Raw genomic sequence first — 14,197 nt, 5'->3', positions numbered from 1 at the left:
AAAGAAATGTGTATGCTTATTTCATCCAATTTTATTCAGTGTCATTGCCTGAAGCAGGAAATAACAAGACACATTAATGCAGCCAAATCAGAGATGCCCTGCATGACATCTTGTTATGAATTGTAAGACTTCTCTGGTTTATTAAAACAAGAATTTGAAGGTCAAATAGTTTCATTCTTTTTCTCTAGTTTGCCAATTCATTTATTCAACTATCCCTTAGGCAGGATGTAGTCAGGATTTCAGAAACAGTTAAGTCCAAGTTGTCCCTGAGGTCCTTTTATAATAAATGAACATACAAAAGAATTTCCAATCACTTTTTTCATACGAATCTCATCTTTCTTATTACTAAAAACTTTTTTTCTAAGATTGTGCTTTACTCTTCCAGGAATACAATTCTGCTGGTTGAGTGTTTTCTAATTATTAAATTGAATCTTTATTTTTCTTTACGTAAAATTAATCAAACTTAAGGACATCGAGTTAAAAAGCTTTATATCTTGTTCAAACCCACAACAAATTCTAATGAAACTGCTTTAACCCAAATCCCCAGAAAAAATACAAGGACACGACGTCTCTGCCCTCATTGCGACCTGTTGCTCTGGCTTTAAGTTTACAAAGATGCAACAGGGGATCACAAATAATACATGCTGTGTGCCTTTGTACGTAATTACACAGGGCCAGGTGGTCAAATCATCACACAGGCTCCGATTCAAAGGCCCGACACGGTCTTTTCTCACAGAGTTATAACAGTCCTGAGAAAGTACTAACCCCCTTGTGTTGTGTAGTTCAGTGCCTGCAATATGTAATATCTCAATTTACACCAGTTTTGGCCGGGGCAGAAATATGTTCTCCTACAAAAAGCCTTTGTGATTTCCTACATGGGACAAGATTTTTCTATCCTAATTTAGAACGTGAGGTCAAAACGACTATGTCGATGAATCGATGAAACTGAATCGATGTCCTCCTTTTGCAGTAATGCCTTAAATCCACATGGGGGCGATGTGTATGCTGTTATAAAAACATGGAAATTTGCATGGTCTTGATCTGCCTCATTGATTAGAAGTAACATTACATTTAAGCAGGGTGTGATTTGTCATTTGGCCTAAGGCTTCAGACAAGCAAATTTACGCCTGAAGCAAAAGGCCTGCAGTATTGAGGCCTGTACACTCTACTGTAATATTCACATAGTAATAGGCCTATAGGCACAGAATGAAAGGAAGGGTAACATCAGACCTGACTGACAATAGCCTCTCTTACAGAGAGATGAATATAGTATCAACAGCTGGTAGCATGAGGAGGAATGTGTTTTTAAGAGTAATTTACTAAATGAGTTCAGACAACAGGAAAGTAGGCTATTGTGTTCTTTGTTCTTCTTCTTTTTTTTTTACCAATAGGCTAGCTATTTGGCCATCCATTGTAAACTGGTTCAGGTGGTCCAACCACTTTTTTTTTGAAAAAAAAGCTATTTTTTTGAAAAAAAGCTATTTTTTTTTTTCCCTCCGTTTTGTTGTTCTTTATACTCATTGTAAAGAAGTTTTCATTTCAGTTAGTGGTTCATAGTTGATCTTAGGTCTCCAACTTTTGTCCGAGCGGAAATGACGTTTGAGGTCCTTCAGACAGGTGAACACAAACAGCCCATCATCATCTGACATAAATGGCAACGCAAAAGTGACTTTATAATTTCTTTATAAAGCCATTAAGAAGAGGAAAACGTAGCGGATTAAAACCAACACTTGACAGCAGGTCGGGCGGAAGACGATGGACAAGTACCGCGGGTACTGTTCTCTAGTATTTTAGCACAGAGTCAAACGTTTATCAAGCAAAGGGAGCGGAAGAGGCCAGCGGCTGACAGAAAAGCCAATTACATGGAGGAGATGATGAAGGTACTACTAACAAGGTAAGACAAGTTTATTTGTATGTATATTTCGTGAACGGTTACATTTCAACATGCTTTACATGGCATTGCAAGACATTTACCCCTCAAAGACCCACAGCCACTCTCGGCCCATATTACTGTCTTTCAGAAGCTCAGTTTTAAAGCTAGACTGAAGATACTGTAATCATATGAAAGTAAAAGCTTCCACTGGTACCGAGCAGGTTGTCGGGAAGCGGACTAAATAACTTCGTACGCAGCGCCGAGCTGCATCTGAAAGTAGTCTTCAGGTTCCAGCTTTCAGAAGTTGTTTACCACTTCTATGTGTGTCAGATACTGTTGAGCCGCTGTCTCCCCTAAAGACCCTCTGTCCTCCCTGTAAAACACAGAAACTGGTCCATGGCTGGTATCTCTAAGGGTTACAGGCATGAAAATACAACAAATAAAATAAAATAATTTTTGTTTAAAAGTAAGACAATGTGTACCAGAGGCCTAAATGCACATGTGTCTGTTATTAACAGTGAGTTTGATCATCTTGTTTTGTTTGGGAATATTAACTATGTCAGTGATCGATGCTTTTATGATCAAGATATTTTATAAATTTTATAAATCTTTCATAAGAGACATCGCATAGATACTGTTGTGTATACTGTTTGTGTTTGCTATCAGATCATTGCCTGCTTTCTGAGTAAATAACAGAGTCAGTTTTCACTGTTTTATCATCATTGTTTATTGTGTAACTCCAGATCCCTATGAGCCAGTGCCCAGCTGCTGTTGTATGTATGTATGTATGTATGTATGTATGTGTGTTTGTCTGTGTGTGTGCGGATGTGAATGGAGTGCATTTTTGAGGGTTTTCTTCCAAAATTATAGATAAATACTATGTGGTAATCATAAGTATACTACTACTACTACGTTTTAAGCAGCACAATCCATTATTTTAGAAAGCGTACACAACCAGTTTGCATTTAACAGCATGTAATTTATACAGATATTTTTCACGAGTTTTGAAGGTCACCTCCTACCCAACTCACACATGCATCATTGTCACAGCACCCCTTTTATGGAACATGTTCCCACAGCTATGCCATCGGACCCAGCTTAAATTCAAAGAAAATACTTGCAGACACACAACAGGCTCCGGGTTCACAACCAGTTCAACTTTATTAGTGTAAATGTAGAATTAAAAAAAATGCCAAACAAATGCATTACATTTTTAAGGCCTCTTTAGAAAGGCGTGCATTTAGACAACAGACTGGGATTTGTCCAACCTCCGGTCGTCGTCTGAGTAGCGTTGAAAAGTTTCTCCCAGCAGCGGCTCTAAGGACTCAGCCGAGTGGTAGGAACGGGCCCGCATGGCACAGGCAATGATGCCACCCACCACTGACACGACCAGCACTGCAGCAATGACGGCTACAGTGATGATCTCAGATAGGGTAAAGGCACGAACTAGAAGCAGAAGGAGTAGCGGAATGTTAGCAGGTCTAACTGGGTTTTGTGCATGTGTGCATGTGTGCGGCTACTCACCTGGCCACTGGACTTCATATGAGTATCCCAGGTTTTCTCGGGCAGGGACAAACATGTCAGCATTGGTGACAGGAGGCCAAAAAGGAACCATGTTGAACCTGCGGTTGTGTCCGATGGGAGCGTTCTCCTCAGGGTAAACGATGTCACCTGCAGGCAGGGACAACTGTTGATCCATCTCTTCATCCTTCAAAGTGAATATGTTGCTGTATTGGCATGTGAATTAATCTCAGTGTACCTGGTCGGTGCCTGCTGAGCCACTCGTCAAAGATTGCGTCAGTGAAAGTGTGTAGCAAGACAAAGATGGGATCATTGGGGGACAGGTGGGTCTGTCCACCCGTCCCATTGAGGAAGAGGTGAGCCAGGTTGTGGAGGCTGCGGATCACGGGGTCGTACATCCCCTGGGGGGCGCTGTAGCCTAGAAAATGCAGAACAAAATAACAAACAAACCCAAATATTAATGAAAGCTCTCATTTACCAAAATTAGAAACAGCAAATGCCATGCTGGAGCGAACCGTATGTGCACGTGGGTGGAGGATTGAGTGAGTGTGTTTCTGGCTTTGTGTCTGCATCTACACTTCAGCAACTTTATTTCCTCAGCTGAGCCCCTCCTAAATAATTCCCTTTTGGCGGATGGGACAATGTCAAATCTGAAACTGCTGCTATTCTTCTGACCGATGACCCTCAGCCACACACCTTCAATAGTGTTCCTGAAGCTTTCAGAGGAGGTAGAGTAGTAAGGAGGCGTGTCGAAGGTGGTGAGCGTCAGACAGTCCAACACGTCCTGGGGCTCCGGCAGCCTCTGCACCATGGGTCGTGCCACGTTGCCCGCTGGGTTCCTCCTGATGGGGCTACTCTCTGTGCCTTGGTGTTGAACACAGAAACCAGGGTCAGAGGTAATGCTGCTGTCTAACTCAAGTCAAACATAATTTCCTTTACGATAGCACAAGACGTAAGTTGAGTAATGACAGTTGTAGGTTTTTGTTAGTGAGCCACTGGTCCCCAAAGAAACGGAAAGAACTCTAATTAGAAATGTTGTATTATTTAACCACTTTCTAATTCTGTGTGGGATACTTGACTAGTACAATCAGCCTTCAACATGACAGGATGGCAGCTCTCTTTTTTTTAATTATTCAATAAAAGTCAACAGTAGTGAGTGGGAGCTTTGATACTGAATACAAGTCTTTCTTTTTTTTGTCTCTCGCATGCATGATCCCTTTCGTTCTTTTTTTTTTGTGTGCTTTCTCTCCTACACGAGCACATAAACAGAAGGCTACATAACTGAGTTGTCTGTCTGTTTGAAGATTATTCCTTCAGATCAAAGGAAACCAGTAGACTGCTAGATTCCTGTCTTCAACAAGCACATGCACAAATGAGGCAACCCCCCTAACCCAATTAAGGAGACGTTGCTTGTTGACGCAGGAAATACCGGGCCTGTCATGACTCTAAGGGGAATAACGAGACGGATCACTGGCACGTCGGCCACTCACATGTCCTACCTGTTACCAAACATGATTTTTTTTTTTTATGCATAATGCACTTCAAAAGAACCTCCTTTTTTGTGTTTGTGGCGGAGCACTTTCAGTGAAAGGTGATTGACATTCTTAATTCTTCCAGATGAAAGAACAATACAGTATTTGAGCACTGAAGGAAAGGTAGTGATTTAGGGCAGTAATCTGTGTGGCATGAGATCCAATCCTTCAGAAATCTGCTCACCTAAAGTCGAGCTTATGCAGTGTTAGCTTATTACAGGCTAAAAGTTTGCGTTGTCTACATCTCGTGACCCATTTAGATTTAACATTTGAAGACTGCTGTATGTTCTGATGTCTTCTGTTGAGAAATTAGGGTCAATGAATCAAAAACTGTTCCAAAATCCAAGGTGCAGTGCTTTAGATGCACAGAGCAACTCGGAGTCATTTGAAAACAAACTGTAGCAATAGCGAGCAATATCGAATTTAGCACAACAGCTGTGAGGTATTATTTATAGCCGCTTATGTTCTACATGCTCTCTTTATGAGCTCTTTGCCCTCTTTTCCTGATGCAACTGAGACGATGCCGTATATCAACACCACCCTGTTGCACAGTTGTGGTGTGTAACGGGTGCGTTTCTGTGGCTGTCTTTACTGTTGCAGACGGTGCCCAAACTGTCGTAGTCATCCACGCTCTCGCAGACGACCCGCCACTGGGAGAACAAAGAGTTTGGGCTGATGGAGTTCATATCGAACTGGCTCCTGGCTCCGAGCAAGTCGTCGGTGCAGATGTCGCACTCGCTGCCTCCGATGGCGAAGTTCCAGTAGGGCAAGGCGAATGTTGGGTCCCCCAGCATGTCCTGCACAGATGAAACAGGTCAAGAGAGCGGTTGTGTAAATTATTTCTTGACAGTTTTCTTGATTTGCTTTTTATCAAATTACGCAGTTTAATCTTCTTATTCTTTTCTTATATCCACTACCTCTGCACATTTTTCATATGATCCTCTCCCATTTTCTTGCTCAGTATATTTCTCCTTTACCTCCTCTTCCTCCTTCCTCCTGACACTGCGTGTCAATCTTTCCAAATCCCCCCTTCATTCTCTCCTTCCTCTCATCATCATCCCTTCTCCTATCCTTACTTCCTTTTTCCCATCACTTCATCAGCCCAAAAGCTACCCTCCCTCTTTTCCTTTCCACTTTCCCCCTTTACCTCCCCTCCTGCCCTTTACTCGCCTGCATGTCTCTCTCCAGTTGAAGCAGATGATAGCGATGCCAAGTGACAAAACCTGGGCCCTCGTGGGAGAAGTCTACGCCCGCGAAGCTGGTCTGGCCCGGCCCCAGGTATGTCTTGCTGACTGAGTAGTAGTGGCTCCAAACAAAGTAGTTGTAAATGGTGACGTTCTCAAACATTGTGGTGTTGCCATCAGGCCCAAACACCTCTTGGTACCTAAACACAAGGGGTACATGTCAATTTGTGTTTTGTTTTTTTCCCTGCACAATGCTGATTGATCTGAAGTGCGAGGATGCACGCTTTTAGCTCAGCCACTCATATGTAGATATTGTATTTTATTCCTTGAAGTCGCTGCCAAAGGGAACTCTGCCTTAAATGTCTGGCCTGCAGCGGAAGTCCTGGGCTTGGCCATTTATAGAAGAAATTAAAGTTTCTGATTAGGAGGTTAAAAGGTTTTTACCTGCAGGAGAGAATCGCTTCAAAAATTAATCGACTGCAAACCTCAGCTGATTTAGAAGGAGGTTATTCACATATTTATGTACTGTTACTTAGAAGATTATAATTCCCTTTACTCTTTCCTAAATCTGATAATTTGCTTTTCCATCTGCCTGCTGCTCATAGAGAAGAAAGAAATAAAGCTGCTACAGGATATGTTATGATTTAACTGATTATGTTAAAAAATAAATAAAAAAAAAAAAAACACAGCACGAGTTCACCCATAGTTATATTGCTGAGCTTTCAAATGCCAGACTCAACTAGACTGAGTCTGCAGGTACTTTGGTAAAACCTGGCTACCTGTTCCAGTGTGTTGATACAAGACCAAAGACTGGCTGGTTACAAGTCACTCCTTCTACGAAGTCAGGTCATGAAATTAATGATAAGTAATCATAGCCTGGGTAGGATTTATTTTATGGCAAAGAAATAGATTGCTGCAGTACTATTTAGTATGGAAAAATGGCTCTTCATTTGGTACCACAATTTAATACCCGAGCTTCATCCACACTAATATTGTTTGTTTTAAAACACATCATTTTACCTAGCTAAGTGTACATACAGAAGAAATTGGGTTACACTTGGTGGCATTTTCTTTTTCTTAAAAAGGATATTATAAAATTGGTATTGAAAAAGGTATTATGCACGGACCAGTATCAAACTCCAGATATCAATATTGGTATTGAACATTGTCGACTGATACTCAGCCCTGTAAGTAGCATCCTGTTATTATACATACGTACCGTCTTGTACAGATGACCAAGTCAGGGTGAATAGTTCTCTTAGCTTGGTCCAAAGCATTCACAAACGCCTGCTTCTCAGCCGGACTCATCTCCATAATATTCCTCCTTACTGGAGCAGGGTTAATGGGGTGGACAAAGACAGGAGGGAATGAGGGGTTGTTGAGGTGTGGGAGGAATAAAGGATAAGGAGAGAAGAGAAAATGTTATTAAAAATTAATATAGACATTTTCTTTCTCTAGCACTAAATGCTGCCTTCATTCCCTTGGCGCATGTAGACCCATGAAATCTTAAAGGGTGCAGTAGGAGATAGAAATTATAAATTGTATTTCTAGGGTCCGTTCACTTACCCACAGAGACCCTCTGATCACAGTTTGGTCCAGTCAGCCCGTGTTGACATCGGCCACAGTTGTAGCCAGTGAAATTCCCATTGCACCGGCAAGTGCGGTTGAAAAACCTGAGCGGCCACCTCTCCCTGTCATCCCGCCCAGCATAAGGGTACTGCGGTCCATGGGGCCGATTGTCCGCCGCAATGGTCACGCACTGCCCTCTTCCTGTCCGGGAGCCACACTCATCCCCTGCCACCTCTGTAGGGGATGGGCAGCACTGGCCGCTCTCCAGCCCCTCTGGGGTGACGCACACCCGGGGGAACTGGGCCAACGTTAGGGTGGCACACAAGGTCACGACCAGGAGACCCACTCCCCACACACTAACAAAATCCAGAGAAGAAGGTGAAAGAAGAGGGAGTATTTAAGAGACATACGGGAGGTTAGAGAGAACAAGATCAAAATAAAGTAGGTTAGATATTTTAGAAACACACAGAGACAGTAGACATGTTTTACGTGTTGCGAATTATAGTTTTACATCCATCCATTCTTTTCTAAACCACTCATCATGTTCAGGGTAGTGAAAGGCCAGAGTCTATCCCAGAACACATTAGCTACAGTACAAAATAAATTTAACACACCGCAGACGAGAACATCTACTCGGTTTGTGTTCTCTTGTTAAAGCGTCTTAACATTATTCTAAAACTTCACTTCTTACACGCCCCTGCAGGCAATCCAGTCATGATTCATAATTTACAAAGCCATTAGCTTTCAACTCTCACAAATTCAGAAATGCTCTCAACAATAGACGGCAAGAGATGATTTCCTTCAACCTTTTTTTTTTTTCGTTACATTTGCTTATCTTTTGAAGCTTGTTGATTAGGAATGAATGAAGGAGTGTGGAATAATTTGGCAGGAGCAATTATTTTACAACAAAACTGAGATAACAACCATCCAAGAAGAGTTACCAATTGTAAAAAAAAGTAAAAGAAATCTAGCATATTGTGACTGATTGAATGCAACCTTAATACTAGGCTCTACAACATGGGCTGAGTTATGTGGAAATCTGATGCCTATCTTGGGCTAAAATACTTCATTTCACTTTCTACAGGTGCTTAGCAGTCATGTATACTATTAACTTGTAAGATTTCTTTGAATTCTACAGTTTAATTAGACATAAAATCGGTGTAATGTATTCCCCTACCTCTGACTGTGCATGCTGCTCCTCTGTTTGCAGAACTGTCGGCCCCCAAGAGTCGGCCCATTTCCCTCTTCTGTCTTAAGTAGCTATTAAGCACATGACCAGACCCTCCTGGAGCTCATGCTGGAGCTCACACACACACACACACACACACACACACACACACACACACACACACACACACACACACACACACACACACACACACACACACACACACACACACACACACACACACACACACACACACACACACACACACACACACACACAAACACAGTACACACATTGATACACTTGAGGGTACTTCAGTACTTCAGTGCTTTCGCAAACATTCAATATGCCTTGTGATCGTAGCCAAAATGAAGCCAGTCTGTGTGGTCACTCGCACAAGAAAAGACTCAACTGTGAGACAGTATTCATGCTGAAGTAGAGCTGCCCACAAACAATCGACTGAGTGTTAGGCGACAAGAGAAGTGAGTCGACCAAGTTTTCATTAGTCGTTTAGTTGCAGGAAAAAAACACCTCTCATACTGTGCCTTGTGAGATGTTATAAATCATTTACAGAAACATTTGTTACCAGTTGAGTTTTCCTCTTTAGAAACATGGCCTTGTGGATAACCTGGGGGTGCAGTGCATCCGGAAAGCATTCACAGCGCTTCACTTTTGCCACATTTTGTTATGTTACAGCCTTATTCCAAAATGGATTAAATTCATTTACATGACAGCCCGCCTGGAGTTTGCCAAAAGGCACCTGAAGGACTCTCAGACCATGAGAAACAAAATTCTCTGGTCTGATGAAACCAAGATTGAACCCTTTGGCCTGAATGCCAAGCGTCATGTCTTGAGGAAACCAGGCACCACTCATCACCGGGCCAATACCATCACTACAGTGAAGCATGGTGGTGGCAGCATCATGCTGTGGGGATGTTTTTCAGCGGCATGAACGGGGAAATTAGTCAGGGTTGAGGGAAAGATGAATGCAGCAATGTACAGAGACATCCTTGATGAAAAGTGTGTTGATAGGTACAAGTTTCAGTCTAAGATATTTAAAAATGTCCCAGAAAACAAAACAAAGGTCCGGTTCCACGGTGTGTCTCGGCCTCTTCTCGTCACTGTAGAGTTGCTTCGGACTGTAAAAGCTAGTTACCAAATGGAAGGTGCAGGTTCTCTTACGGCCTGCCTGTTCATATTTTGTTAGTAGTCTAGACACAGACACTGTGGGTCTTGAATGAACAAGACTGTGTTAAAACAAAATTTTCAATCTCTTTGCTGGTTGTCCTGATAAATTCAGAATGATTGATGCGGTTTAAAATGTCAATAATAGGCACCCTGCTTTGTGCATGCGCTTGTAAAAGTTGTATTTTGAATGCCCATTGTTTCGGTTTTGTATTTCTCATTATTATAGCACACTGTTAACAATCTTACTAACGACATTCTTTGTGACCCCTGGAAGTCAAACCATTTTCTAATGCCCCAAACATATGTATTTAAATAATTGGCTTGAACTAACGATTATTAGTTGACGAGAGAATCTTTAGTAAGGGGAAAATCATATGAGAAAATGCCAAGGTTTCAGCCAATATGGTTGTGGTTTGTTATCTGTGGAGGCCAACAGGAGACTAGGGAAAACTTCTTCATAATGTCCGCCTGCAAATTAATCACTTGTTCACCTCAAATTATTGAATTTCTTTGACCTAAACCTTGTAAACCACACAGTGCAGAGCAACTGCAGAAAAATCTATACAGGGAATCAATAAGGAAGCAACAAATTTAACATTATCATTTTTATTTGGTAGTGCTCAAATAACACATGATAATACAAAGGTCAAGAGTTATGTAGAATAAAAATCAAATCAAGTTTTAAACTCCATCTCAGTAATGAAAAATCGATTTTTTTTTTTTTTTTAATTTTCCGAATGGGCTTGTGTTGTACAGTTAATAAGACTGTCCATATAAAGCACTTTGTAGTGCTGCGGCACTTTGTGAACAGACTGGAATGACTTCCTGGGGAATTGCTCATGCCTGCTGCCCCTTTTACATAGTTATAACAGCTTTGACTAATGTGGTGAGTTTAAATAAAGTTTTCATTAATTCCATTGCTGCTGAAAGAGATTACAGACTTTAAACTAGATACATAACAGTTTTATCACATTTACACACTTGCACATGTACAGAATATTTTAAAACACACTTTTCCTATTCACTCATCCACACATTTATACATGTCAAATGTGTTACAGTTTCTCTTTCTTTCAAATTACATGCACACACAGACAAACATATAGTCATATACACCAAGTATAAATGTGATACATATACACTGGTTATTACAGTCACAATCCAAGGCAGTGTGTGTTGGGTTTAATTAGGGTTTGAGAATTTAGGGTGAGCACTTGGTGTCTAAGTGGATTTGGGTGCAGGGGTGGAAAGTGGCTTTTTGGGTTTGATTTAAATACAGTAAGAACAGACAAACAGTTGGACTCCCCTAGAGAATGGAAGTCCTGAGGTCTGTTGAGGAGTCGGGTCCTGGTCCAGTATTGGCAGACTCCTCTGTGGAGGTAGGCGGGAGGTCTGACATGGCTATTGCATTCTCGTTCTGGTGCTGCTCCTGTTTTTTGGCCTTGGTTGAAGCCACTTTGGAGGAATCAAGCGCGGCTATCCTGGTAGAAATGACAGAAGGTCAGTTGGCTGAGGTTAAACAGTTGTAATGGTTAAATAAAGGGAAAATCCAGTAACAACTGACACTTGCTATCAGTACTATCAGTAAGTACAACAGGGGCTATTTGATGCAAATGAGGATTCATTATTTTTGCTTAGAATATTTTTACATACAAAATACTTTTAAGTAACTGTAAAATTCAAACACAATTTGATATGGTGTGTTCATAATGGATGTTGAACTGCTGCTATGAGCAAATGAGCAAATATTCTCACTGGAAGGTCTGTTTATTTAATGACTTCCACACCAGATGGAGAGCTTACTAACCAGTTGGAATGAGATACGCTGTGAGTTAATGACACTTAGATACAAATAGATCTCTTAACATTATTGACTAATTGCAGGTGAGGCTGTCCTGTGTGAAAACATTTTGAAACGTGTTTTTTAAAGCGCCCCAGCTGAATACCCGTTAAGGGCATAAATGCAATTCCAGATGTGTGTTGCTAATGCTAAACCTCTGCATCTTACCTGCATGTACCGTGCTTCTTCTAAGGATGACAGCTGTCTAGCGTGACTAATTTTGCATTAGGCTTTGGTCAGCGTCAGGTTTATTTTCAAATAGACCATTTCAAAAGAAAATTGCACCATTATACGTATCACACATCCAAGTGTTGATACTCGGTACCCATGTGGGAAGACTGAAAGGGACAGAGTGTTGCCAAGTAAGTCTGGCAAGCTAATGCTCAGTTCATTTCAGTCAGACAACTCATGTTTAAAATTTGTATTGCAGGAGCAGATCATTGCTTTATGCTCCCACCTCATCACTCCCCGCAGATATGTTTACATATAGATAATAGGGAGTTATGAGCAAGTAAATTAAACTCCGAGTCAGCGCCTGCATGTGGATGCCTTGGTGGTGGTCGGGCTGAAAGAACAGGCAGCAGTAGTGTTTAGTGCTTTCGGCACTTTTATGGCCCCAACTGACTTACTTACTTATATGATCTAGTACAAAAAAAATGCCTTGTAATCCATTACCCAATTTCTATACCTAGGCTACATCCATACTAACATGCATTCATTTTAAAACGCATAACTTTTGCGATTAAGTCCCATCAGGGTCAGTGAGCCACAGAACTTACTATGAATAACCACTAATTGGGTGGCCTACCCACATACATAACATCACACGGTTTAAATTTAGCTTAGTAAATCTTACATAGATCACCTTATTCCACTCGTTTATAATTAACTAACTTAATTAACTAATTTCTGGCCCCACACCTTTCTAAGTTGCGTGCGTTGCTATTACTGGAGGCTTTTCTGCATTCACAGACATCTAACTAGCATCCTAGTTTAGGGGGCATCTATCTATTCTATTTATTTAGCTTAATGTGCTATGAAATCTTCTTTTTCTTAAAATGGATTGTATGAAACTGGTATCAAAAGAAGCTTCATTCAGGATCTAGAATTGAAGGTAAAATAACAACAATACAAAGCCGCTGTACTGATGCACCGCAGCACTGTCATTGAAAGGAACAAGGAGAGGAGGGAACATTTTGGCGCTTACAAGAACTAGACACCTCTAAGTCAGATGGTTGTGAAGAATGAGGCGTGTCACATGAGTAGAGCATTGTAGCTTGAGTTGCCTGCTTGAACTAGTTGGCAGGTATCGCTTCATTAATGTGAGAAATAAAGTGAACCATAGTTTCAGTGTTGAAAGTACCTCGCGTCAGGTTCACGCTGGGTCTTAGAGATACAGGTTTCAGTGCTGGATTTGGGTCACAGTTTTAAGCTTTTTAAACAATTCTAATGCACAGTTTTAAGTTGTATGCATAAAACCATTTTAGAAGTTTGAAACGTACCTCATGGGTTGATATGTATTTTTAATTAGTATCTCTGCTTAGAGGCCAGGAATTTCTCCTTGTAGGATTTCACTCACCCTGAGAAACCTGCATCCCTGCTTTGCAAATGGCTAAAACATGCATGATTTAGGTTGTTACATCTTAACAAGTTCCAAAGAAAACTTAAGCAAAGCCTGTTCTGCAGTTATGAGATTACAAGTCCAGCCAACCTGCTCTAGGACTGTGCATCAAAGTAAGATCCAGCTCCGTGTAAACCCACCATTTTGCCATTGCAAGTACAAAGTTCAATGTAATCCAGTCAAATACCAAGTGTGTCAATACTGATGTTTGGTGCAACTATAAGCCAGTCACCTTCATTTTCAAAAAAGAAAAACATTGAGCTAAAGGAAAACATTTTAGGTCCCAAATTGTACATAGTTTCCATGGCCACAGTTCATGTACGCTTACTGAATTTGCTTGCTTTGCACCATGGCTTCTTACATTCTTATGCAGCAGTTTTGTTATTGAATGAAACTGCTGCTAACGATGTGACTTTTCAATAGTATTCTGAAAGTGACTTTTGTTGTTTGTTGACAGTGATTTTAGTGATCCCCTATTCCAATGACAACTGGATTGTCACTGCTTCTGCAAAGTCTCTTAACAAGGACACATTTCAAAATGACTGTCAACTCTTAAATAATTCAGTGTTGCTTTGTTATCATCTGTGCTCAGCACGCATCACATTTCTCTTTGTGTGTTGCACACATTCACTAGTACAAGCAACTTCAGTTGAATGTCAGATGCATGTCTGAGTTATGCTTATATATGCGTTAATACGGAA

General features: G+C 41.0%; 1 protein-coding gene across 1 annotated transcript; it reads right to left on the bottom strand.

The window, feature by feature from the left end:
- Positions 1-3,016: 3,016 nt before the first annotated feature.
- tyrp1b (tyrosinase-related protein 1b) lies at positions 3,017-8,870 on the bottom strand. Its single transcript, XM_069697149.1, has 9 exons — positions 8,857-8,870; positions 7,677-8,035; positions 7,330-7,438; positions 6,097-6,310; positions 5,519-5,723; positions 4,091-4,258; positions 3,633-3,812; positions 3,398-3,544; positions 3,017-3,319 (listed from the first exon to the last, which is right to left on the bottom strand). Exons 1-9 carry the CDS (start codon positions 8,868-8,870, stop codon positions 3,114-3,116), a joined length of 1,602 nt encoding a protein of 533 aa, XP_069553250.1. The 3' UTR covers positions 3,017-3,113.
- Positions 8,871-14,197: the final 5,327 nt, after the last annotated feature.

The sequence above is a fragment of the Brachyistius frenatus genome, unplaced genomic scaffold (genome assembly GCF_029030835.1).
Source record: "Brachyistius frenatus isolate BFR_SWC_R1_liver_20210118 unplaced genomic scaffold, ASM2903083v1 Contig_23, whole genome shotgun sequence".
Classification (NCBI taxonomy): Eukaryota; Metazoa; Chordata; class Actinopteri; family Embiotocidae; genus Brachyistius; species Brachyistius frenatus.
This window is presented reverse-complemented; position numbering and strand designations above follow the sequence as displayed.